Source organism: Sceloporus occidentalis, unplaced genomic scaffold (genome assembly GCF_023333645.1).
Source record: "Sceloporus occidentalis isolate IW3139 unplaced genomic scaffold, rSceOcc1.0.p SCAF_9, whole genome shotgun sequence".
NCBI classification, from domain to species: Eukaryota; Metazoa; Chordata; class Lepidosauria; order Squamata; family Phrynosomatidae; genus Sceloporus; species Sceloporus occidentalis.
Window position 1 is genome coordinate 41435053 of NW_028316989.1, and position 27448 is coordinate 41462500.

At 41.1% G+C, this 27448-nt stretch overlaps 1 protein-coding gene across 2 annotated transcripts in view; it reads right to left on the reverse strand.

The window, feature by feature from the left end:
* ABHD17C (abhydrolase domain containing 17C, depalmitoylase) overlaps window positions 1-27448 on the reverse strand; it is a 28000-nt gene continuing 552 nt past the window's right edge. Inside the window, exons 1-3 of one of the 2 annotated variants that reach the window (XM_089539060.1) lie at window positions 26488-27448; window positions 7741-7920; window positions 1-229 (exon numbers count right to left, since the gene is read on the reverse strand). The exon at window positions 26488-27448 is cut by the window's right edge and continues 552 nt beyond it. In XM_089539060.1, coding sequence (XP_089395186.1) covers window positions 175-229; window positions 7741-7920; window positions 26488-27005 — 753 coding nt within the window. In that variant the 5' untranslated portion in view covers window positions 27006-27448 and the 3' untranslated portion in view covers window positions 1-174. Of the gene's footprint in view, window positions 1533-7740; window positions 7921-26487 lie in introns of both variants that reach the window. The other variant, XM_089539059.1, reaches the window with a different exon arrangement.

A 27448-nucleotide genomic window follows, 5' to 3' on the forward strand; every position in this document is an offset into this window, starting at 1 on the left:
TTCTTTACTCCATGCATCCTTTATTCCATTACAACCACTGTTGTTGCATTCTGGCAACAAGTACACAAACCATAATCAATCGCAATCCATTTTTACAACAATCAGAGGCTTACAGTACATTTAAGGCCGTTCCATATGGGGGGGAAACCCCACAGGCCTCATAGTGTTATGATTTTAAGTGTCTTGCATATTCAGTGCGATTCCAGTGTCTGAGAATGAAAAAATTTCCCTAAACAAAAAAAGATCAGTTTTAATGAAAGTATCTTACATAAATTCATCAAAAGTAAATGTGTAAATTTTTTTTAGTTGTCTTGGAAATCTTATAAAAATTTTAATAGCAAAATAATGCAGGGATAAAAACTTATAACAAAACATATCCATATACAAACCAGAATTTGTTAACTAGACTTAAATTTAAAACTACTGTTCAGGAATTATGCATAATGTAAATTCACTTATGTACAATTTTCTTTAAAAACCTCTTATAAGGAATGCTTTACACAAAGAAATGCAAAAGTTAGCTCTTATTCAGACTGCAGACATCGTCTGAATACTGGGGCTTAGTAAATGTACATATTTTAAGTAAAAAGAATGAAAAGGGTTAGTCATGTAGTCATTATACCTTTAACAATATTTCATTTTCTAAATATGCAGATAATTGATGAAATCTTCCAGAATTAGCGCCATGTATAAATGATGAGTGTACTTGGGATTTATTAATTAATTTACTGAGGAAGGCAACATTGCCTCAAAAAAGAAGGGGGAGGGAAGAAAAGGAATCCCCCAAACCACAATAAGAAATCACCACAAAAACGTTCCAGTTACAATAGCACAGCTAAAAATGGTACATGGAGAGTAACATGATGCTCTTAGACCAAATCCATAAATCAAATAGGAAGCTGAGGTGCAGACTTGCTTGCATTCCAAATTGTGGGAAGAGTTTTCAAAAATGAGACAAATCATGGGCAGGAAAGGAAAAAGGTTGGAAATATTATATTGGACTAGTAGTATCCTCATGTTCAAAGCTAGTTTTCGTTCCACAACTCCATCTCTTTCTAGTGTTAATGAAGGTAAAAAACAAAACAAAACAAAATTGGGGGATTACAGTAGTGACTATTACAATAGTTTCCTGATATAAAAAAGACAGTCAAGATTTGCTTGGATCCACCCAAATGTCAGGGCATTTCTTCATAGTTATAAAGCTATTACAGCTAATCCAGTTAATGCGTGTGCAAAAACAGGTAAATTCTTCCATTCACAGTTAACTGAGGTAAAAAAAAGAAAAAGAAAAAAGAGATCAAGTAGGTTTTCTTCAGGAGTTAGGGAGTTCATGAGATATGAACTGTTTTAGTCGTTCTAGATACTGTGCATAAAGCTCTATGTCGTTGTGACCAGCCCCTTCCACCCAGAGGGGCTCCACCGCTCGGGGACATCGCTCATACATTGCCAAACCATGTGAGAAATCTATTACTTCATCTTCGGTACCATGAATCACCAAGACAGGAGAGGTAACCTTAGAAATCTTGTCAATGCTGAGGAAGTAGAAAAAGAAAACCAAGAGACCATGACAGGTTAGATCAGCCATCAGAAAACATTGGTGAGTTTTGCAACTGTTGTAGGGAATCATGAGGTTCCTCAAGAAAGGTGGGGTGGGGTGGGGAAGTTGTGCCACCAGATGTTGAACTACAGCTCCCATTTGCTGGCCATACTGTCAGCCAAAGCCGAGTGGAGTTGGGGTACAACCAATCTGGAGAGCCACAGATTCTAAAACCCTGTTGCATGAAAAGCAGCCACGGAAGATAATTCCTGGAAGTGTGCTCATTTACTCATTACTGGTATTTGCTAGCAACTCACAGCAACAGTGTCAGGTGTGTTCTATGGCACCATTCTGAGGTAAGGACAGGTGTGACCACTCCCTGCCACATGGCCAAGAACCCTTTGCAAAATACACAGATTTTATGGCACTGAAGTCAATGTCAATGTGAGCCATAAAAGGTCAAGAGGTTTCAATTTCCTTGCTGGTATTTTTTTAAAGCTCCTGGGCCTAAAAAAACATTGAAGGCCAAAAACATGGTGCAGTTGCTCTGCAAACCTTGTAGAGCAGGGATTCCCAAGGCATCTAAAGTAGTGGACTAGAAGGATTTTTCCCCTCAATGTGCAAGTGACTAGCACCCTATTTGTGCCCATGGACTATGGTTTCTTTCCTTCCTGTAAACTTGCTATGATCAGCAGCCAATGACTTGCAGACTGGCTTTGAGTAGCACACAGTCTTATGAGTATATGTGGCATTTTGAGTAAAATATATTTTTAAAAAGTCAACAAAATTGGAAGATCTTTGCCTATGGAGCCCCTGGACCCTAGGAGCTGTGCACCTCAGCTCTATGGCTGTATGCAACAGCCCAGGTTTTGGAGGCAGCACATTTCTAAATTCTCGCTGACAGGAAGCAAAGCACACAAGAAGACCATTGCCTTCATGTCTTGCATGTTGCCTTTCCAGAGGCATCTGGTTGCCCACTGTGGAAAGCAAGATGCTGAACGAACCAAACTCCTGTTGTGACCTAGCAGAACTGCTTTTCTTTTAAAAATGGTTCCTGGAAGGGAGCTGGAAAGACTCTGGGATAACATCACCAATTTTTTACTAACTGTTCTCTGAATGCCTCTGACAAAGAGTAACATCATAGCCAATTCACTCTGGCCACTTCTGAAATTAAACAGGGATGTTATGGTACCATTACATTGGACTGGTTTCATGTTCAAAGCATCACGCCAAAATGTTCCTAAAAAGAAAGCCATTTGTTCATTCTTTTCTAGCAATGCTGTCCAACTGTGCCTGGTATGTGGGTTGCATCTGCTCTAAAAAGGACCTGAGGTTTGTGGTGGATTTTAGAGGTTGAACACACACACACATGCACCCACCCCCATAAAACAAGGCAATTTGCCACTCATGGTTGTCAAATCTGAAACTTAAAACTTCTAACTGCATAAATTTATCTTGAGAAAAAAGAAAGCAAAGGATTACCACCACACCTTCCCAGTTACTACAATGTAGGAAACTGTAATAGTACAGTACACCCACATTTTATGCGGGTGCGGCATATGCAGCTTTCAGCATATGCTGAAAGCCGCACCGGCAAAGCCTCCTGCGCGCCCTGGAAGAAGTAATGGAGACCATGCAAGAACCTCTTGCCATGCACTACTGAGAGATCCTGTGTTACATATTGCTGGGTAGAGGCCTTTGCCCATATGTCAGACAGAGTGGCCAAAATTAATTGGAAACAGAATGGCAATGAGGGTTGGGAGAGACAGCTTTCAGTTTGCCAGAGATTTATCTTGCTGGGTTGCTTGCAACTAACATCAGTGCAGCAATCCAGAAAGAGAAACATTAGAAAACAAAAAGGCAACTGAAGGCTGGAATACTGTATATACTCATGTATAAATCTAGAAATTTGGGTCAAAAAATTGACCCAAAAAATCTGAGTCAGTTTATCCACAGGTCAATGTAAGTAGTGTATCTTAACTCTTATTTAAAAGAAGGAACCACCCCCGGGTGAAAAGCAAGAGTATAATCACTTCTGGAAGCACTGACCCCCTCTACTCTCTCATCTATCCAGCCTTGAGAGTAAGCACAAAGAGTTATGTCTGCTGGTAATTTGTGAGTTTTTGACATTTTTTTGCTTTGCTTCATCCTTCAGATCCTTTGCTATATGCCCCTAAGTTTTATCCTTGATTTATCCACAGGTCATAGCAAAATCCATAATTTTGGCCTCAAAACTTCCCCTCGGCTTTTACATAAGGTTGACTTATAGTCGAATATATATGGCAATATTTCATGCCATCATCTCATTAACAGCTCATGGCAGGTTACGATAGATATTTATTTCCATACAGCAGCCAAGCAGATCAATAAACTAAAAACTGTAACCAATAGAGCACTACATTTGGGATTCACAATGAAGAGTTTGGCTCTTAGAAACACTAAGTCTGCTCTTAGGTAAACACTCACCTGCAGGTTACTTCTACTGAAATTAGTAGTTTTTCTGAATACACATACACAGGACTGGAAAGCACATTCGCTCACTAAATTCTATTACAGCTTTGCTCCAAGGAATTCAAGATTCTGTGTAACTTCCCCACTAACCTCACTTATACAACCACTATGGAAAGTAGGACTATGTTAAGAGAAATTAACTTTCCCAGGATCTCAGTTCTGGTTGCTGCATGAGCTCCATGGCTGCATGGGATACTGGGCCTAGGCATTAGTCAATGGCTAACTATCTCTCCACATCAGCACCATGCACACACAAAGAAAGCATCTCCCAAGCAAGATTCTGTCTCCTTATTTTTGTTCTCTCTTTTTGATGTCTTTTACTCTTCTCTCAAGGGGGTGAACTGGTGTAAGGATTTGGCTACCCTTTCCCCCAAACAGAGTTTAAAGTATCTCAACTACTATAACGCGTAAGTCATGGTGGCATCTCTGTTAATACTTGTGTTAAGCTATGTATGCAGATATCTTTTTGATATTCTTAGGAGCTAAGAATGTATGCATATATTCCTCAAGTTTAGGAAGCATGAAAAGGAAGTCCTTCCATTTTAGAATGTACACAGTTAGTGTCATTTAGCCCTAGTCAGGCATTTCAGAAAAACAATATTTCTAGCTTGCAAAACCACTGGAAGGCATCCCACTGCCAGCTCAGCTGCTCAGCAAGGCAGCATTCAAAGAGCACATTAACCTTACTTGGTATTCCTAACCACACCGCTCTGCAGCTAGAGGAATCTACAGAGACTACATTCTGATGGAATCCCAACATCAGAAAACACAAAGGGTGAATGCACAATTTTCTCTTCTACCAAGGCAGGCAGGCAGTCATTAGAGTATCAAAATGTTTAACATACAAACTGAATGTAAACTGTTAGTAATGAACAGCTCTGCAGAAATAACAAGGGAGGTGATATAATGCTTCTGCTGTTAAGTTGTCTCTGCCACTAGTGTTTTTCACCTGCTATTTGACTTGGCCCTTTTCATCCAAGCTCTGTCCCAAAGCCTTATGTGTAAGCTTTGAAAATGTAAATGCTCAGAGGAAGAGTTTGTCATACTGTAAATATTTGTAACCTTTAAAAAACCAGGGAGGGGGAAGCAATATACCATACCACTAGAAACTACCTTGTGTGAACAGATGAACTGCCTACTTAGTTATAAACCTCTGCCTAGCTAGGGTCCTGTCCCAGGATTCTAATTCTTTTTTTAATGGATTTTGTTCCAGCAAATCAATTGACCCCCTGGATCATGGCATCTCTTGAGACAACACTTTCGTACTCTATCGGAGAGATGCCATAAACATTTGGGCTAACTGGTATTACATGCCTTTTTCAGGAATGAAACAGTATATTCATAATGAACTGGATGCCAGCTAGGGAGTTAACATTGGTTTTCATAAACAAATTGTGACTACCGTATATACTCGACTATAAGTCAACTTCATGTATAAGCTAAGGTCAGGTTTGGGGGCCACAATCATGGATTTTAATATGACCCATGGATAAGTCAAGGGTAAAACTTAGGAGCATGATGGATGATGCAAAGGAAAAACATGCCAAAGAACTTGCAAAATTTCAGCAGGCATAATTGTTTGGACTCAGACTAAAGGCTGGAGAGTAGAAAGAGTGTGGGGGGGGGGTCGGTAGTTACAGGACAGATTATACTCTTGCCTTTCACCAGGAGATGGTTGCTTTTTTAAAAATGAGAGTTAAAGTACATTATTTACATTGACCTATGGATAAGTTGACTCACTTTTGGGGGGGGGGGGGAGAGGGTGTCAATTTTCTGACTAAAATTTCTAGAATTATACATAAATATATACAATAAAACTCAGCTACTATTCTAAACTGTAGGCACTGTGATCATGGCTTCAAGATCAAGGCAGCTTAAGAAAAACTATGATCCTCCTTCTCCATTACTCCACAACCCTGTTCTGACACAATTCCCTCTACCACGGACAAGAAGCTAGTATCTCACCTCTCTTACTTTCCTCCCATCTAGTTATTCTGTTATTTTCTCCTGCATATTAAAAGCAAGCAAAATAATAATAATAATAACTGTGAGGTGCACTAAACTAATTTTCAGCAGTTAAATTCAGCAAACAAATCTTCCCAGATCCACATTAAGTCATATCTAAGATACTAGAACAGTTTGCTGAAAGATCCTTGCTGAATATAGTCTATTAAACTATTAAAATACTCATGTCCTTCATTTCAAACACTGAGAAGGGTACCTTCTACTCATTTATCTTGACTGAAAACCTTGAATTTTACATTATGCAGTAACAGACCATCATTTTTTATGTGACAGCTCTGAAGATTCTATTCTCTACTCTAGGATGATTCTGATTCAGTCAATCTATTGAGGTGATACAGACTGGCAGAAAGGGGTGGTGAGATGCCACCCCTTTCTGCCCTGGATGGAGACTGTGCCAACCAAACCACACTGACTCCCATGGGCGCGCTTACACGTGATTATGACATCGGTGTGGTGCTGTTTGGGCACTGCGTTGTGCAGACGTCATCGTGGAGTGCCCTGTCTGTATGGGGGCATGCCAAGATGGTGCCCAGGGTGCCCCCATGCACCTCTAGTTTGGGCTGAGGCCAGCACAAAGCACCAGTCTGTTCAGTCCCACTGACTCTACTCACATAGTGAATAGAATATCATTGCATTTTTGGAGCTGTGGGCAAATATGTAAAATTTGTGTTTCATGAAAACACAAAAAGAATCTACAAAACATCTACTCTCCAAAAGAGTATCTATTGTCTGTATCTATATCGTCAAGAAAGAGGGATCATTAGGAAAGGAATTAATGTAGGAATGCCTTTATATAAATATACTGTGACATCCCAGTTGGCATATAGTGCAGAGTTCTGATTGGGCGTTTCAAAAAGAATATTGCAGAGCAAGGAAAGGTGCAGGAAATGGGCAGTCAAAATAATCACGAGGCTAGAGTAACTTCCCTATCAAGAAAAGGCACAACTGTCTGGGTTTCTTCTTTAAAATAAAAAAGATTTATTGTGATGTGCAAACTGGGCCAGTGTATGCAATCCAGAATTCCCAATAAGTCTGCCAAATATTTTCACTGATAGGTGGAGGAATGAGATTCTGAAGTTCCTACTTTTTTCATAACTAATGGCATTATACAATTACTTGTATCATTATTTGAAAGCAATATTTAAAGATGATGCTTCACAACCTTTAAAAAGGTCACACTGAAAAAAGGTCTAACAGTGGGAATAATTAAGTCTTATGCAGAGCTTGGTAGTTCACCACAGCCAAGAAGTTCTAATTAAATAGAATGGTGATCATCAATATTACATATGGGCATGAGTAGTTGTATAAAATCCATAGTTGCTGTCTATTCTGACTGGAAGTAGCCCTCTGAACTCTCAGAGGTCATTCCCATGCTTTCACCTAAAGTAACTTTAACTGAGAAATGTCAAAGGTTGAAACTGGAATCCTTATGCATGCAAAGTTTGGGATCTGGCCTCAATTATGAATCACCCTCAGGCTAAGCATTCAAATTTTGCTGTGCCTGCTTGCACAGGGTAATAATCTACATATGCACTCACTTGAGCCTGCCACATGTACTGCCAATTAAGTAAATGTGCCCATGACCCAGATGTTTATTTAAAAGGTACATATTCAATTCAAGTATCATCAATAAAGAATGCTACCCTCAGAGAGAATTCTGCACATACCTTGGGAAAGCATCAAAGCAGTATGTTTTCCTAGTGTCCGGGAAAGCTACCCGCAACCCAGACATCAAGGGTGAATGAAGGATTACAGCTGCACACTCATACCGAGATGCCAAGTCTACAGTGGGAACAGTTCCGATACTTTGTCCATACAGAATGATGTTTTCAGGACTGACACCATACCTGCAAGGATAGGAAAGGGGAGAAACAGAAGCGTATCTTATTTAAAACAACTCAGAGCATTTTGAAAGTTGCAGTTAAGAACACTTATTTGGGTCAAGAATACTTAAATGCTAACTCCAGCTGTTTTTAACAGTTCTGCATACTGTTTATAGGCAAAAACAGTTCTGCGTCCGTGTTCGTAGATAAAAACCAACTTGCCACTTAGGATACAGTAATACAAAAATGTACTGGGAGGAAAATGCAAAAGATGTGAGAGGTATCAGCCATGAAATCTGACCTCAAGTTGGTATTTTGGCCTTGATTTCTGTACCTGGACAGTGACTAACGCCATAGACTTCCTCATTGCACAAGCAGATTTTAAAATATAACCACACCACTCAAAATAAATCTGAGGCAACGCACACTGATCCTACTGCTACCCACAGTGTTTGGATTTCAGCCAAGTGCAAATGTTTTCCATAGTCACCCCATAATGACTGAAGTCTTCAAGCACTGCATTGAGGTAGAAAAATCTAAAGCAATGGGTGAAGAAGGGAGAAAAGGAAGTGTAGATGGAACATATGACAATAAGCTAAGTTAGCAATATAGATAAGAAAAACTGGTAACCAGATAGATGTGCACATGATTATTTGTTGCATGCCTTCAAGTAATTGATGGGTGTTTGCATTTGCCTCCCTCTGAGGCTGAGAGAGTGTGACTTGCCAAAGGCCACCCAGTGTGCTTCCATGAGCGAGTGGGGAGTTGGACTCTGGTCTCCATAGTCCAATGTTCAAGCGACTATATCATATTGGCTTTCTTATGGTACGTGTATACAGCCCTGGGCACAAAGAAAAGTTACATTTTATATATATATATATATATATATATATATATATATATATATATTAATATGAGAGAGAGACAGAGACTGAATTTAGTTTTTAATATTTATAATCATGAAGAACACAGAGTTCTACAACGCTTTCACCAAATAACTCTTCCAGGCTCAGTTTTCCTGCTTGTAAAATGGGAGCCATGATCCATTTTATGCGTCTGTTATGAAGAGATCATTTGTAAAGGAAACCCTTTATAGGCTACATAAGACATAAATACCTGTGGCAAAAGAGTTTGCCAGTTGTGTATCAATTAAACAAGATGCAGGGAGGGAAGGTAACTTTTATATACTTTATAATATTTAACAGGTTTCAGAACACAGTCTAACACAAAAATATTTGACCTGCAAGACAACTCTCTGCTTGAAGCGAACTGTTCCAGCCAGGCTCCTTGGTGGTCTATCCTGGAGTACACAGTGCATTTTCAAGGAGAGCTAGGGAGCAGCTCCTAAAAATACCTTCTTTGAATCAAAAGAGTTTTTGTCTCCAGGAAAACAGAAAATCATATGACTGAATGGAGCATCCAGGTTAAAATTTATGGGTATGCACCCAAGTTGCTCCTGCAAAGATGATCTCTTTAGAAGCATCCCAGGCACAACAGGATTCCAATCCCAGTTTGAGGATGGGAACATAGAGGAAACACAGTGGGAAGACAGGAAAAGGCAGTATCAGAATCAATCACTTCAAAAAGGCCAATTATACAATTCACTTTGAAGACAAGAAACACAAGGAATTTCCACAGAGTTCAGCAAGAGTTCAATGAGAGAACAGAAGGGATAGGGAAAAGGTAGCCCAAGTTAACCCCAAATTAAGCAGTTTTAAACACAGCATGACTCTAATGGAGCCACCATGATGTAGTGATTTGAATGTTGGACAAGAACTCCAGAGACTAAGATTCTAATCCCGACTCAACCATGAAAGTGACACCCTCAGCCTCTGAGGAAGGCAACAGCAAACTTCCTCTGGACAATTCTTGCCAAGGAAACCGAGCTGGAAATGACAAAGGCACAAAACAACAAACAATACTAATGAGTAATTAAAGTTCACATCAACATCTGAACATAGTTTTCCATTCAGGAGCCCTAGAAGCCGGAAAACCGCCTCTCCATTAAGTAGTAAGTAGCCTTGGTGGTTCATATACAAGTATTCATCACATGGTGTTGGTTGCATCAAGTGACAAGTTGGATTTGTACAGAAACCACTGCAGATGGAACACTCCAGACAGATCTGTGACGTTTCCTAAAGACAATGTTGTTCAACAGAGTGTCAGTTCACATATTCAGCTGACATCCATCCACTTCAAGCGTAGAGAAATCGATTGTTGGTATTTTGTAACCTTGGCACAGGGAAGAACACCTGCTTAGCAAGTATGTAGAGAGATCTTGAAGCATCTTTGAGACTAACTAAAAAACGAAGTTGGTAGCATAGGCTTTCATAGATTTAAGTCTACTTCCTCAAATGCATTTGGTGGCGTGGTAAACTAGGGACAAATTTATATGTGTCGTAGGTGTGTGAGAATGTCCATTTGATTTCAAAATCCTGTGTGTATGGAAATGAAGTGGCAAGCCCAGTTTTAAGATGGCTGTGTGAACAAAGACATTGTAAGCTAGCCTTTGTGCATGGTAATGAAGTAGCAAATCCAGTTTGGCAATGGAACTATCCTGTGGTGAAGAGAATATTTGAGTGTAGGATGCCCCCATAAAGATGGGGCCAGACAGTGTTGAAATATGTGAAGTGTACCAGGAAGCCATTATCAACACAGAGAAATGTAAGGTACTGCACTTAGGGCAGAAAAATGAAATGCACAGATATAGGATGGAAGACACGTTGCTGAATGAAAGTACATGTGAAAGGGATCTAGGAGTCCAAGTAGACCATAAGTTGAACATGAGTCAACAGTGCGATGCGGCAGCTAAAAAGGCCAATGCAATTTTAGGCTGCATCAATAAAAGTATAGTGTCTAGATCAAGAGAAGTAACAGTGCCACTGTATTCTGCTCTGGTCAGGCTCCACCTGGGCACCACAATTCAAAAAGGACATTGAGAAACTGGAGTGTGTCCAGAGGAGGGTGACTAAAATGGTGAAAGGTCTGGAAACGTTGCCCAATGAGGAACGACTCAGGGAGCTGGGGATGTTTAGCCTGGAGAAGAGAAGGTTAAGAGGTGATATGATAGCCCTGTTTAAATATTTGAAAGGATGTCATATTGAGGAGGGAGCAAGCTTGGTTTCTGCTGCTCCAGAGAACAGGACCCGGAACAATGGATGCAAGCTACAGGAAAAGAGATTCCACCTCAACATTAGGAAGAACTTCCTGACAGTAAGGGCTGTCCGACAGTGGAACAAACTCCCTTGGAGTGTAGTGGATTGTCCTTCCTTGGAGGTCTTTAAACAGAGGCTGGATGGCCATCTGTTGGGGATGCTTTGGTTTGGATTTCCTGCATGGCAGGGGGTTGGACTGGATGGCCCGTGCGGTCTCTTCCAACTCTGATTCTATGATCTTTGTTCAATCCATTACTGAGGGACTATAGTTTGTCGATGAACTCTAATCCTGCTGTTCATCTTTGCTTAGCAAGTGAGCAGCCAGGTGAGCGGCTTTGATTTTCAGCTGCTGGGGGGCTTAAGGGTCAAAACCACTAAAGTGCCCGTTATTTTCTTGAAAAAAATAACTGAAGTATCTATGGACTTTGGATCCTTCTCTTGTTCTAGCAGATGTTAACTAGCAAAGCATTTGCAAAAACTGTTGCTGTTTGTTCCCAGTTTATTTAATAAGCAGCACAGACTCTTTCCAGGTTCCACAGAGGGGTGCTTCTGAATTTCTTCAGTTACACTGTCATCCAGCAGAGAGGGACCTTTATTCAGATGTCTTAGTAAACATGAGGATAAATCTCAGCATACTAATTAGCAAACATTTAGCTTGATAGGATTTTCTTTTGCTGGGAAATACGCAAGGCTGTGCTGTGTGATGATCATATGCAGATCATCAGGCTGATCTTACACATGCTTGTAACGTTCAAGTTTTACGAGGTATAAGTGAAGAAATTCAGAAAGGTCCCTTTCTGTTGGATGTCACCAACAAAACATCAACAAGTTAAAGTAGTGTTTCTTTTAGTCATATCCTCTTCAATAACAGTGTTTCTGTCCAAAGTACTTCTACTCAGCAACTGGAGTTGCTCCATTTTCTGGAGAATCCATTGCTATGCTTCCCTACAAACACTGCCCTCTTAATTTTTCTTCTTATTTCCTGTTTCTGCATTGGTTTGGGAGTTGGAAAATATGTTTCACTGGACCAGATCTGACTTTGATCTTTATTATATTTACAAAACCGATCACGTCCAATGCGTTTGGGAAAGTATTGTTGGACCTAAAGGTCGCTGGAACATTTTGCCTAAACATCCTGGTCTTGCAGGCCATATAAACACAGATAATTCCTCTATTCAGATAAATATAATACTGCTGTTGTCAAAACATTTTCTACTTCATTAAGTAAAAATCAGAATGTTTAGATTGATACTAGCAGGCACCTCCTTCTCCTTTCTTTATTTTTTATTTTGCAACAAAAAGATATTCAGAGTGGAAACTAACAAGAATATAATGAAGAAACTTGACAAATCAAATACAAGAACAAGTTTACTCCAATTTTTGATTGCCTTTCAAGAAATAACACATTTCACAGAATTTATGGCAACTTTCAGATCACTCATAGAGTATAGTAAAAATACCAGTAGTTGTCCTTAAAGAAATTTACACATGAGTCGACCATATATACTCAACTATAAGTCCAGCTCATGTATACATACATTGAGGACAGGTTTGAGGGCCAAAATTATGAATTTTGGTATGACCTATGAATAAGTCAGGGATAAAACTTAGGGGCAATGTAACAAAAATGTAAAGGATAAAGCAAAGGAAAATGGTTTCAATGAACTTACCAATTCCAGCATAACTGTGTTCACCCTAAAGGCAAGAATTTCAGTGATTCCCAAACTCTGGTCCTCCAGGTGTTTGGGACTTTACTCCCAGAAGCCTTGGCCATTTTGGCCAATGCTCTGGGATTCTGGGAGCTGAAGTCTAAAACTTCTGGAAGGCCAGAGTTTGGGACTCACTGGGCTAGATGAATGAGGAGGGACCTACAATAAATGGTGGCTGTGCAATGTGTAAGGGAGGTGACCAGGCGGAGCATGGAAAATGTGTACATGTCAAAAAGGATGAAAAGACAAAAGCAAAGAAAATGGCAACTATGGCCCGGTACAAACTGGCGCAAAGTGCCGGCCTGGGGCTGATTTTAGGGCTTGGGAGAGCACAGTGTCAGCATGCTCTCGAGCCCTTCTGTGCTGCCTGGGTGCCATTTTGATGTGTGTGTTCATACAATGCATGCACCGTTTACATGCTTCATGTACCACGTCCAAACAGCACAGCACACAAGGGACGTCAGTGCGCTGCTCCAGGGCACTAATGGCGCCTTGGCAAAGGTGAAGAAAATGGCGCATTGTTGCCACGAAGTGCAGTCCCACGGCAATGATCCATGGGAGAAAGGGGCGGTGTCTCACTGCCCCTTTCTGCCCATCTGTATCCCCCCTATGTTAGCAGTGATTACAGCTCTTAATACTGTGATAATTTTGCCTGATTTTAACCCAGAAAAGTCGACAGACATACATAACTGTTTTATTCAAATCCTTCAAAGCCCAATTACTCTTGTTATCCCTTTGAAAGGAAACCCCATAGAGTCATTGCCATTTTTCTTCCCAGACATTTGAAAAGGCTAGAAGTTGTGATGCTTGGAGAGAGTAGATGGGATGAGTGCTTCTTTTAAGCACTCCCAGGATGGACACTAAGCTCTCACCTTTCACTCTTCATAGAGTGAAGATACAATACTTAACTGTACTTTACTAAGATAATGCATTACTAGATTGTTATGTATTCACAATCCCTATGCAAGCCCTAGTTTAGTTTAGGGGCTACACAGGGACTGTGAAAGTCCCCTAATCCCCACTTACCAGGAAGCAGCAACAATAGACATGGGTCTGTTCCTGTCAACTGGGAAGCAGCTGGCTAATAGTTTCACACACACCCTTCCCATACTGAACACTTTCTTTCCTTCAGTCGCTCCTACTAAAGCAAGAATATGAGGATGAAACAATGACAGGAAAGCAGAAAGGTGTGAGAAGTCTGGAATTGCTTTGTGACACAAGGCAACGGCAAAGTCAGTTTGAATGAAAACCTTGTCTTACAGATCACCAGGAGCAGTCAATTAAAGTGTAAACCCCTAAGCTAGGCCTAAGCTTCTTACAATGAATACAGAGCATAGTTTGTGTCATGTTCACTTACACAAAAACAGAAACCCTGGAAACTGGCTGCTGTTTCTGCACTGGTATGTTAAAATGAAACTTGGTGTACTGTGTTTGATTCCTATTTGCTCTATGATAGTTAGCATAACACACATATTTACATTAGCTGCTTATTTAGGAAGTAGATTCAGAACTTAGTATTTTTGAGCTACAAGACAGCTTGAAAGAATGAGTAAGTATTTTGCTATGAAATTTATTTGTACATTTTAAAAAAGAAATATATATATAGATGCTGGTGCTACAAGAAACCTGCTGAGATGTGACTAGACAGCTGCAGCCTGTTTATTCTGCTACATGAAAAGAGTCTGGTGGAAAGACTGCAGTGGGATTATTATTATTATTATTATTATTATTATTATTATTTTACAGTTCATGGTCAGATGAATAAGCAAGCAATGGTTAGCTCTGCTCACCCTGCTTTCCCATCTAACTCTTGTGATTTCCATGCACGCCTCTCAGCACATGCAGATGTAAGATTTTGACAATGCTGCAGCAACAATAGAAGAGTGGTAATGGTATGGGCAAGCTGAGCAATGGGCTGGCAAGCCCCACTCCCCTCACTTCACAGTCATTAGAACATGCTATGAACTGCAGCATCACTTGTTGAAACCTTAACCCAGGCACAAACAAGTTGCTATTCTCACAGGTAGATTGCCATTAATGCTAGCCCATGATGAAGTATTCTGAGAAGTAAGGAAAATACACTTGTCCCTCCACATTTGCGGCATTGACTTTTGCAGATTTCATTATTCACAGATTTTATTAATATGCTCTCTCTAGGAATATCTAGGTCCTCCAGCACAACTCTATGGTCAACATTAACCAAAAGTTGCACTGAAGGACCTAGAGATTCCTAGAGAAAACACTCCACTAGGTATTCGTATCTCCTCCAGCACAATTCTGTGGTCAATATCTGGCAGATGTTGACCACAGAGTTGCACTGGAGGACCTAGAGATTCCTAGAGAGGTATTCTCTCAGGTATAAATATAGTGTTTTCGTTATTTGCATTTTCCCACATTCACGGGGGTCCTGTGCCCCTAACCCCAGCGAATGAGGAGGGATGGGTGTTGTCTTTACAGGTGGGACAAGTATGCACTACAATAAGCTCACATTTGTCCTCTCATCCCATTTTAATGTGACCGCATCGCTTAGTGAGAATGATACAGGAAGCAAAGCATATTATATGTTCATTTCCATCCAACTTTTTTATTCAGAAGGATGCATGAAATGGCTTTTATAAATATACAATACATTGACAATCGTACTGCCTCTCACCCAGTCCAAACATTGTTCTGGAGTAGCATGTCCTCTTTTGCTCAGTGTCTGACAGCAGCAATTTTCTTTATGCAAAGACAAAGAAATAGGCTGTAACTGGTGAACAATGGTAGCTGGATCTTTGGTTGCTTGTCCATATGCTACTAATCCCTTTCTCCTAGGACTGCAGATCATCTTACTGTCAAAGGGCCATAGGTGCAGCCCTCCACACACACTTCACACACTTATCCATACTTGTCTGGACCGCTGCAATCAATCAGACTAGATGAGTTAAATATAGCATACGTTCTACTTAGTCATCTAAGCAGGAGATAAGAACTGACACAGTCTGGGGCTGAGTGGAATAAACTAACAAATAAACATACTTCTAAGCTTGTTTCTGCTTCACAAAAATATCTTGCTTTGCAATCACTCACAAGTATAACAAAAAATGTGATGTTGCCTGTGCCTTGACAGACTCACATATAGCCTCTAGTGAAACAGAACGGCCAACTGGTTGCATTGAATCAGATTGTCTCTATTTAAAATGGAACTGACATGTAATGTGAAATGTGTGTTAGTAACGCTGAATATACTAGTTATAATTCAGCAAAAGAAAGTTGAGCTGTTGCATCTTTTATTGCATTCATTATCTAAAATAGTGGCATTACTTTTAGAAGCAACAGAGAAGATGGGCCAAGCACGATACCACTTTTGTACACTCGGCTTCACCTAGAAAACTATCCGGTGCACTAAATTTACTTTAACTGAGTTAGTGGCATTTAATTAAGGATGCCCTGTAACAAAGAAATGTTGGAAATCTAAAAGCTTACTTATCACAGGCAGGAAGCATTTGCTGGCCACTGAAAGACTCCCTTCACTGACCAAAGCATTAATAATTCAGAACAACTAAGCTACACTCCATTATATACTTTACTGGACTGCTGTGAGAGCTCTAAAGAAAGCCAGCCTTGGGGGAATATTTCTGCAACTGATACCCACCACAGAAAGTTCTCCTCCCTGATCTTCAGGAAAGAACAGAAACCAAAATGTTTTCTGGAAAAGAAAAAAAAAATGCTTTGCTAGATGGTTTTGCCATTTGAATGCTTTATAAACAAATTTATTCTGGCTCACCTATATTCAGTAAAAAGTGCCTCTAGGACACTAGACAGGATTTCATTTTTACTGTGCATTTCATAAACACATAATGTTTTATGCACATGCCTTAAAAAGTGTTAACTTCCTAGTTTATATATAAACTGGAAAACTGGTACTTTCTCTTTCAAATAGTTGATATTATAAAAGCGACTAGCACTGAAGTGCCTGCAGCAGGCTAATGAAATACAAAAACAAACTAATAAATTTTGTGGACTGATTTGCCAAGCTGTGTTCATTATTTGTAAAGCAATATCTCTTCAGTTTACAGTCTGAAGCCATTGCCTCAAAATAATTTATAATCCAGTTGGGACAACAGTGTCAACGTCAGCATCCATCAACTCCCAGATATTGTGAATTACAGTTCCTTTCATCCTCATTCACTGACTATGTTAGCTGGGAATGATGGAAACTGTACTACAAAACAGCTCAGAGAGGATGGTATACAGTCGCTTCTCCTTTTTTGTGGGGGATCTGTTCCAAACCCCCTTGTAAAAATGGAGTTTTGGCTTGAATATATGTGTGGGCATGCGAGGGTGCGTACCCCTCCATTTGTCCGTTGCGTATAAGCGAGGGATGCAAGTCCGAAGACCGTGAGGACAAGGGAGGACTGTATACTCCTACAACTACAACATCAGTTTTGTTATATATTTATCCTAAGACTCTTCCAAAGAACTTGGGGCACCATCAAATTACACTATTGATCATCACCACCCTGAGACAGATTAGACTGCTGGATAGTACTCTGCATAGGGCCTCACATTTCGAAATGACAGAACAAGAATATGAACCTCAGTTCTCCACAGTCAGACCTAACTACTAACCAGAGTTCTGTACTCCATACAAGAAATGTGACAATGGGAAACATACAGCTTTCATTAAGAAAACATATACTCTTCTAGATTTCCTCCCCTTTATTGTGAAAGATGCTTTCGGGAAGTTATAGCACTCATTAACACATCCATAAACAGTAGGAATATAATTGACTGCATATAAATTCCCTTTCATGGGGGAGCATTTGTATTTATGGAACTAGATCTCTCCACTTCCATCCTCAACAGCAGCTGTCACCAACCGAGATTTATTGGTCACATAAACATTCCAGACAAGTTAACACTAACTCGCATTTTAACAATTTATAAAGCTTGGCTCCTTATATAAAAACTGCCTGATTAATCTGACTTGTTAACTAATCACTGTAAGTATGTTATTTTACCATCACAATTTACATTCCATATTTCAAGTGGCAAAGAGTAACGCCTGCAAATGACAACACATTTAAACTCACATAATATTTTAAGTGGATTTACCTTACACAAAATTTATTTTCAGCACTGATATACAGCTTTTAATTTTTAAAAGCCCAAAACATTTCACAATAAAAGCAACCACAGTCAAACAAGGGATTTTTTAAAAAATCCAAAATTCATTAAAAGCCAGAAATAACCAACAGATATAACAATCAGGAAAATAAACAGAAAACTGCCCGGATGAAGATCTTTCCAACAGAAACATTAATGCTGGAAACCCACCAAATTTCAGAGGAAAAGTCACTGCGCATGGTGGGAGCCATAGGAGGACACCCTCCTCTTTACTACTGCCAAACAAGCATAAGTAGGCCATGGTATAACATAAATACCAGGGAAGTGTGCATGGGAGAACGGGGAAACATGCAAACATAAATGCCAGGGAAGTGTACATGAGAGAATGGGAAAACATGCAAACATAAATACCAGGGAAGTGTACATGAGAGAATGGGAAAACATGCAAACATAAATACCAGGGAAGTGTACATGAGAGAATGGGAAAACATGCAAACATAAATACCAGGGAAGTGTACATGAGAGAATGGGAAAACATGCAAACATAAATACCAGGGAAGTGTACATGAGAGAATGGGAAAACATGCAAACATAAATACCAGGGAAGTGTACATGAGAGAATGGGAAAACATGCAAACATAAATACCAGGGAAGTGTACATGAGAGAATGGGAAAACATGCAAACATAAATACCAGGGAAGTGTACATGAGAGAATGGGAAAACATGCAAACATAAATACCAGGGAAGTGTACATGAGAGAATGGGAAAACATGCAAACATAAATACCAGGGAAGTGTACATGAGAGAATGGGAAAACATGCAAACATAAATACCAGGGAAGTGTACATGAGAGAATGGGAAAACATGCAAACATAAATACCAGGGAAGTGTACATGAGAGAATGGGAAAACATGCAAACATAAATACCAGGGAAGTGTACATGAGAGAATGGGAAAACATGCAAACATAAATACCAGGGAAGTGTACATGAGAGAATGGGAAAACATGCAAACATAAATACCAGGGAAGTGTACATGAGAGAATGGGAAAACATGCAAACATAAATACCAGGGAAGTGTACATGAGAGAATGGGAAAACATGCAAACATAAATACCAGGGAAGTGTACATGAGAGAATGGGAAAACATGCAAACATAAATACCAGGGAAGTGTAGATGGGAGAACAGGGAAATATGCAGGGGTAGCTTTGTTGGCCATTTGACAAATGCAAACAAAAATCCCTCAGTAATACCTTTATTGGCCAACCAAAATGCACAATATACTTGGATGGATTCTAGTTTGCACGGGACAAGGTGGTCTCTCAGATATTTCTGAACTCTAGGGGACTCATAAACCAAAGTATCATTTGTATTTAACTGGTAATCGGTGTAGGTCTTTCCACATAGGTTTTATATGTTCCTAGTTGGAAACCCTACTAAGCAATCTTGTAGTTACAGTTGGCCCTCCACGTTTGCAGCTTTGTCTTTTGCAGATATGATTATCTGCGGTTTTGATTAATATGTTCACTCTAGGAATCTCTTAAGTCTTCCAGCACAATTCAGCTGGAAGTTGATCTCAGAGTTGTGCTGGAGAACCTAGATGTTCCTAGAGAAAGCACTTCTCGGGGCATTTGTAGGTCCTCCAGCATGATTCTATGATCAACTTCTGGCAGATGTTGACCAGAAAGTTTCACTGGAGGACCTGGAGATTCCTAGAGAGGTGTTCTCTTCGGTAAAAAGAATAGAGTTATTTTTATTTATGTTTTTTCCATGTTCGTAGGAATCCTTCACTCCTAACCCCAGTGAATGTGGAGGGACCACTGTACTGATTCTGTACTAGGTGCAGTCTCAAACCACAAGAGTCCAGCCTTGAAGTTACAAAATAATGGATCTGTGTGGCCAAATTATCTCTGTCTAGGAACGGTCATAGCTTCTGAACTTTGCCACTAAGGTCCCTCATAATAGAGAGGAATCCATGAGCAATCCTCAAACAACACATCTGTCCCCACAGTGGGAGAGCCACCCTAATACAGGCATTCCCGGTACGGGATATTCAACCTGTATTACAATTTTTAGGCCAACCAAAAGGATTTTTAAAATGTGCTAGCTTTTGAAGAACATTTTTTTATTATTATGGGGCTTGTTTGTTGTTATTACATGCTTTCAAATTAACTCTGCATTATGACAACCCTATCATAGTCTTTTCTTGGCAAGATCTATTCATAGGAGGTTTGCTAATGCCTTCCTCTTCAGCTAAGTGTGACTTATCCAAAGTCACTTAGAAGGTTTCTATGGCCAAGTGGGGATTCAACCCTAGTTTCTCAAAGTCCCACCTGAACACACAAATTACTACACCATGCTGTCTCTGCACAGATGGTAAAAAAGCATGCAGGAGAAAGAAAATTATAGTGAGAGTTTTGCAGTTATTTTGAGGTGGCATAGAGGGTCTGTGTGTAGACTATAAAAGCAGAATACATCCCTCAGTGGCCATCATTGAGCTGACTGGGGACAAAGGCAGCAACAGAAAGACAATAAGGTTTGGTTCTCCAATGCAAAACCCCTCCCAGGATAAAGGCCCCTTTGTGGGGAGTGCTCCCTTCAAGTTGTCCTTAAAAAGCACAGAGCTGTCAAACAACCAGGCTGCGATCTGAAATTATGGTCTAAGATAATTTAAGCAACTGAAACCGGATGCAGAGATCACCAAGCTATCCATTCCAGCAAATAGCTGGGATTTCGGAAGCTTGTATCTAAGCAACGTGAATGTCTGAGGAATCAAAACCACACAACAGCACATGGATTCCAAACAACTTGCATACTGTTATGACACCCTTGCTGGTTTGTAGTGCACTATCATACACAAAGAGTTGTGTTGCAAGAGTTCATTTCACAGAGCAGAAGCACAGGGAGCACCCAAACAGGGCTGCAAACATGAAATATAAAAAGATCACAGCTCAGCTAATGAAAAATTCCTTAAGTTGAAAAAGTTAGCGTTCGCCTGTTGGATCCAGTGGACAAAGGAAATTATTTCAGATTTCCCAAATGCCTTTTTGAACACCAATGATAAGCAGAACACCTATCTATTTACAGTATCTATCTTTTTTATATCCTACCTTTTCCCTGACATGGGACTTTAGAATAAATTAAAGCATAGTACAACTAAAGTCATATTATACAGAAGGTTTGTTTTTTTAAAAAAAAAACCCAGTTATATTAAAAACACAAGGGTAAAACAATTTAACCGATTTTAAAAATAACTAAAAAGATAAAAGCACAGGGCAGCACCTTAAATCAGCCTTAGGTCTGTCATTTAAAAAATCTTGGTCCACCAATGGAAAGAGGGCTAGAGAGGTGGATAACTGTGCCAAAATGAACAAGGAGGGGGTGCCCTAGTCCTGCTCCCCATCATAGTTACATATGGTGTATACTTAAAGGACAACAATCTGCTTCCATCTCCACATGAGACGGACTCCAGAAAATGAGACTTCCAACTCTGAGAATATGCATGCATTCATTTATTTACATTTGAAGCATTTAGATACTGCCTTTTAGCCAAAAAGGCTATCAAAGTGACAGTGAAGCTGTTAATTTGACTGTTTTTGCCAGTGGGCCTACAACCTAAATAAAACAGGACACATCAGCAGCTAAGTCTTGGCATGAAGGAATGTGCCTGGCTGCTTGTCCTCTCCCTCTGCAGCTAGAGCAAAACAGATGGAATTATGTGGAAGCACTCTAGAAAGCAACTGCATGGAGTCTTCTTGGTACATGGTAACCTAACATAATATAGCACAGATCTGTTATAAAGAGACTACTGGGATTTGCCTTTCTATTGATTTGCACACAGACAAATTTTCCCAGCAAGAGATTTAACAGTCTAATCACATATAAAGTGGCAGGTTTGGGGTTTCATTTTCTGTTTGGTACAGATGTAATGCTAGTTAAATTTGAACATGGTGACACAATTGAGTACATGCTTCAGGTACATTCCAGCCTTCAGCTTAATTTTAATGCCCATCCTGTTGCAGGATTTGTTCGGCACTGGAACAAAATTCTGTGTTAGCATTACCAGGGTTTGCAAATAGCTTTTAACCAAGGTTCTAAAATCCATTTTAAAAGCAAAGAATAATCAGTGCAATGCTGTACCACGGTTAACACTAACCAGGCAAAGGAGAAAAGTTAAAAAGTAAGGAAAATAGAGCCCACAACTGTAGTCACTACGTGCTTGAGACTAATGGGTGACTTGAGGGACAAAGGTATGTTGAAATGTCATGAGACCGACCTAAGTTTAATTTTATCATAGAAGTAAGGCCAGCACCATAACAGATGGAGACAGCTCAGTCCCTTCCTGCATTACAGCTTTCTGAGGAAAAGAAAAATAATCCATAGAAATTGTTAGTATTGATAGTGTTCCCTCCTTCTAACAGGAATATGTAAGAGTTTGAGCCATCTGTAGCCCCACTACTAGATACTTTAAGTTGGTAGAAGCTCAAACAAGCTATTCAGTTCTGCTACCCTCACTTTCCCTTCACAAATGATACCCAACAATCCATTATGTCTTGAAAGCCAATTAGCATGTCCTCATTGGATTCATCAAGTCTTTGTTCCCTCTGGAGAGTTTAAATGTGTTACGTATTTCTGAACACCAATTGTTTCCCCTAAACACACCAGTACCTTACTTTTGTTTCTCAATGTTGCCAAAATGGTTCCAATTCAACTGGTCTCACTTTAGAACTGGGCAATATGTTCAAATTAAGACAACCAATTAGCACACATGCTTTTTAAAGAAGTAAGATTTTAAATAGATTTTATCATCCTTTACATTAAAGAGAGAATTATGGCTTTCAGTTCCTAACTTGACAGGTTTAGTAGTTAGCTTGTCTCCTTTTAACCTTATTAGAGTCAGCCATCCACATTTGCAGCTTTGACCTTTGCAGATTTGATTATGCACAGATTTGATTAATATGATCTCTCTAAGAATCTCTAGTGCAACGGTTCCCAACCTGTGGGTCAGGACCCCTTTCGGAAAACACATATTTGCATGTAGCAATGAAAATAATTTTATGGCTGGGGGTCACCACAACATGAGGAACTATATTAAAGGGTCGCGGCATTAGGAAGGTTGAAAACCACTGCTCTAGTGCCTCTAGCATGATTTTAGGGGCAACGTCTGCCAGATGTCACACTGGAGGACCTAGAGATTTTTTGAAAGAACACTTCTACAGAACAATTCTATTTGAAAGGATGTCATGTTGAGGATGAAGCAAGATTGTTTTCTGCTGCTCCAGAGACTAGAACACTGAACAATGGATGCAAGCTACGGGAAAAGAGATTCCACCTCAACATTAGGAGGACCTTCCTGACAGTAAGAGCTGTTTGACAGAGCAACACACTTCCTCGGACAGTGATGGAGTCTCCTTCTTTGGAAGTTTTTAAACAGAGGCTGGATGGCCATCTGTCAGGGGTGCTTTGCTTGTGAATTCCTGCAGAGGCTTGGACTGGATGGCCCTTGTAGTCTTTTCCAAGTCTATGATTCTATTCTATGTGTACCTACTGCCCCCTAAAATAGTACAGATTCCACTCTACCAGCACTGCTGTTTGACCATATTGTGCAACGAAAACAGAATCTTCAGTCAGCCTTTCTCCCCAAATTGAATTAGTGATTTAATTATTTTTTACTTTAGACAAATAACATCTAAAATTTATGCGAGTGGTTATTCTGTTCATGGTGACCATATAGCATTCAACTTTCTGAATTTGAAAAGTTTTTATTTTTGTCCCAGAACCAGAATAAACTGTACATAAAACTAAAGAAAAGTCTATAGAAATTAAGTTGGAACTGATCTTGAGAAAAGAGCCAACCTACTCGGAACAGGTTCATTTCTCACTATTTATCAAGGCTATATAAGGAGATAAATTGGAGAGAAAAGGTCATGGCCTGCTCACGGGGATAAGGATGTTTGCTTAAAGGGAGTATGGAGAACAATGACACGCTTAGTCATAAACCTGGATAGTCCTATGAAATGATGGGTTTACAATCCTCCAAACTGAATGGTATTTGGACTGTTGAGATGTTGGAATAGTAAATAAAGAAAAACTGAAGATATTTCAGACGAAAGAATTATGTGACATTAATGACGTAATCCTATACATACTTACAGTTAGTCCCTTTGTGTTCAGCGAGGCTTACTGCCAGGTAAGTGGGCATAACCTGTATTCTTTCAAAATGAAGAGTGAAAGGTCTTATATGCTAAGAAACTGCAAGGGGAAATGTCTTAAAGTGAACAGTTACCAATATGAATAGTGTTAGCACTCATATGTAAGCCTGCATCTACTAGACTTTTGCTTCCTATCAGACATTACCACATAAGTTGCATCCAAAGTGAGATCAGCTATGTTTCTCTGGAAGAAACATTCAAAACACCACAGACTGCCGGCTAAGAATAACTAAGGCCAGTTACAGACCGCCCAAAAGGGGCGGTCTTGGACCGCTGCCGGCTGCAGCGCGGAGGAGCCGCAGCAGCCAAACCGCGCGACTCCTCCGCGCTGCAAAAAAGGAGTGCAGAAATCGCACTCCTTCCGGCAACCCAGAAGAGCCGCCGCAAGTGCCAAAGCACGCATTCGCGACGGCTCTTCTGGGTTTAGATGTCCAGGCGCTGCGCATCCGTTACGTCAAGATGGCCGCACCCATCTGTATAGGGCGCCGCCATCTTGCCGTACGGAATACGCGCAAAGGGCAAGGCGCGTCCGGAAGCGCCGCCCCTCGTGCGTATTCCTGGCGCAACGACGGCGCCGCTTAGATCCGTCTGTAAGGCGGCTAAGTTCCAAAAGCGACTACTACTATAACCTTCTACTATAACAGTGATGGTGAACCTATGGCACGTGTGCCAGAGGTGGCACTCAGAGCCCTCTCTGTGGGCACATGTGCCATTGCTCCAGCACAGAGTTTGCCAGAGTTTGTTACTGGAAAGCCAGAGGGACACTGCACTTTGCAATAAATAAGTGGGTTTTGGGTTGCAATTTGGGCACTCGGCCTCTAAAAGGTTCACCATCACTGTACTATAACATTTCTTGTCACAAATGCTTTAAAATTGCCCTAACTTTGTATCCCTCTAAAATGGAATTTGTGTGCATGAAAGGTCATTGTATATGTTTTATTAATGAGATCAAGGAATCTAACACCCCTGGCCTAATATTTGAAATATCTACCACCATGAAATGAATTACAGTTCTTAGGTAATATTACCAGTCTTAAAATACTACTGTAAGTGTGTTTCAGACTTGTCATAGTTAACTTGTTGAATTGTTCAAGAATCCAAAAAATCCCTGTGATCACTATCATGGTCATCTCTGATACCATACAGATGTTATGAGCACATACAATAGACTAAGCAGGCCTCATGCATTTTTAACCTTTTCCATTTCTTTCACCTCGATCATATCAGTAAGCCACTGTAACATTACCATCACCTTCAGAGTACAGTTGCTTTAGGTACAATTAGGAAAACTGCCTGATTTTCGCACAACTTTATTGCCACTCTGTTCTGCTTTGGTCAGGCCCCACCTGGAATACTGGGTCCAGTTCTGGGCACCACAATTCAAAAAGGATGCGGAGAAACTGGAGCACGTCCAAAGGAGGGCGACTAAAATGGTGAAAGGTCTGGAAGCCATGCCCTATGAGGAATGCCTTAGGGAGCTGGGGATGTTTAGCCTGGAGAAGAGAAGGTTAAGAGGTGATATGATAGCCCTGTTTAAGTATTTGAAGGGATGTCATACTGAGGAGGGAGCAAGCTTGTTTTCTGCTGCTCCAGGGAACAATGGATGCAAGCCAGAGGAAAAGAGATTCCACCTCAACGTTAGGAGGAACTTCCTGATAGTAAAGGCTGTTTGACAGTGGAACACACTGTTTCGGAGGCTCCTTCTTTGGAGGTCTTTAAACAGAGGCTGGATGGCCATCTGTCGGGGATGCTTTGATTGAGAGTTCCTGCATGGCAGGGGATTGGAATGAATGGCCCTTGCAGTCTCTTGCAACTCTATGATTCTATGACCTTGTCACCCCTAGTACAATAACATTCATGGGTACCTTGCAGTCCTACAATGCTATACCACAAATTGCTTTTGAGAATGAAATCAGTTACAGGAGAGACTTCTATGAGGGACTACGTGAGGAAACGCTAGCTCCGTGGTGGCAAACCTATGGCATGCATGCCCTCTTTGACACGGAAAGCCATTACTGAGGGTACACAGCGAGATGGAAGGGTGAGGGGACAGTAGGAACAGGTACGCACTGTTCCTCCCAGACCTTTAGCTGTCTCCCGGGACGTCCTGGCCCCAGAAGGTGGAAGTCCTGCCCTCCCAGCACTGGGCAACACCAGGTGTGGGAACGCCTTTGAGTGTGGGCACTCAGACGCTAAAAGGTTCACCAACACTGGACTAGCTCCATTAAATATGAAGAATTAGACGCTGCCTTTAGGATCTCAGCAACGTCAGACCAGTCATCAGTATTTCCACATGCGCAAATACTGGAACACGTAGGTACATAAAAACAGGGCAATGCATGAGCATTTGATTAGAAACGCCAGCCGCCGTTTTTTTAAGGCAGGCTCACCAAACACGCGATCTACCTTGTTCTGAGGGCCTGCCAAGCCGCGTCGATGTCCGCGTAAAGGTTTTTTTCCGACGGTTTACCAGTGCTCACTCCGTAACCGGAGTAATCATAGGAGAAGACGTTGCAGTTGATGCGGGAGCCTAAGCCGATGTAGAAGCTGCACATCTGGCCCAGGTCGACAGCGTTGCCGTGGGAGAAGAGCAGCGTATACCGGCTGGAAGGAGCGCAGCGCACGAACATGCATCCCAGCCGGTTATCGCGGGCCGTGCGCGAGAAGAAGACCTCCACGGCGTCCAGCTCCCTCTGGGAGTACTGCCAGTCTGCGCGCTCCGTCAGGTGCAGGCTGCAGCTTCCGGTTGGCGTCCCCACGGCCGCCCCTCCTTCCTGCTGTTCCGGCTGCATCACCGTGTAAGTGGGCTCCGGGGGCAGGAAAGCCAGCTTGGCAGCGATGCGGCTGGGGCAGGGCGGGCAGCAGAAGAGCCAACACAGCTCGCCCAGAGAGAAACCGTTCATTCTGGGGCCTTGTTCTGGCATCAGAGACGCTTGAGGGGAAACCAGGCCAAAGGAAGACAGCGAGCGGGGATGGATCCGGGACCCACGCCGGAGGAAACGTCTTGGCCGGAGCTATACAGAGAAGCCGCAGCTCATGCTACCAACAGCTTGAAATGAATCCGGACTTCCACATTAAAGTAATCCCAACTCTCAGTCTCTAGCAGCAGTCATTGCTTCCACACCTGCCACTCAAACCCCTTCCAAGGGCGGTCCTTCACTTTGCGCAGCTCTAGGCCTTCCTTTCGCTCGGCCTTCGAAGTGTCACCTAAACCTGACCTGAAAGTCCAGCATGACTCCCTTCCCCAAGAAACACAACCCCAAATATATCTAAGAGGAACCCCTGTGACCCACGGACACAATTGCTATGTATCTATCTATCTAGATCTATAATGAACTCCTGTAGCCAATATATATCTGCCCAGACC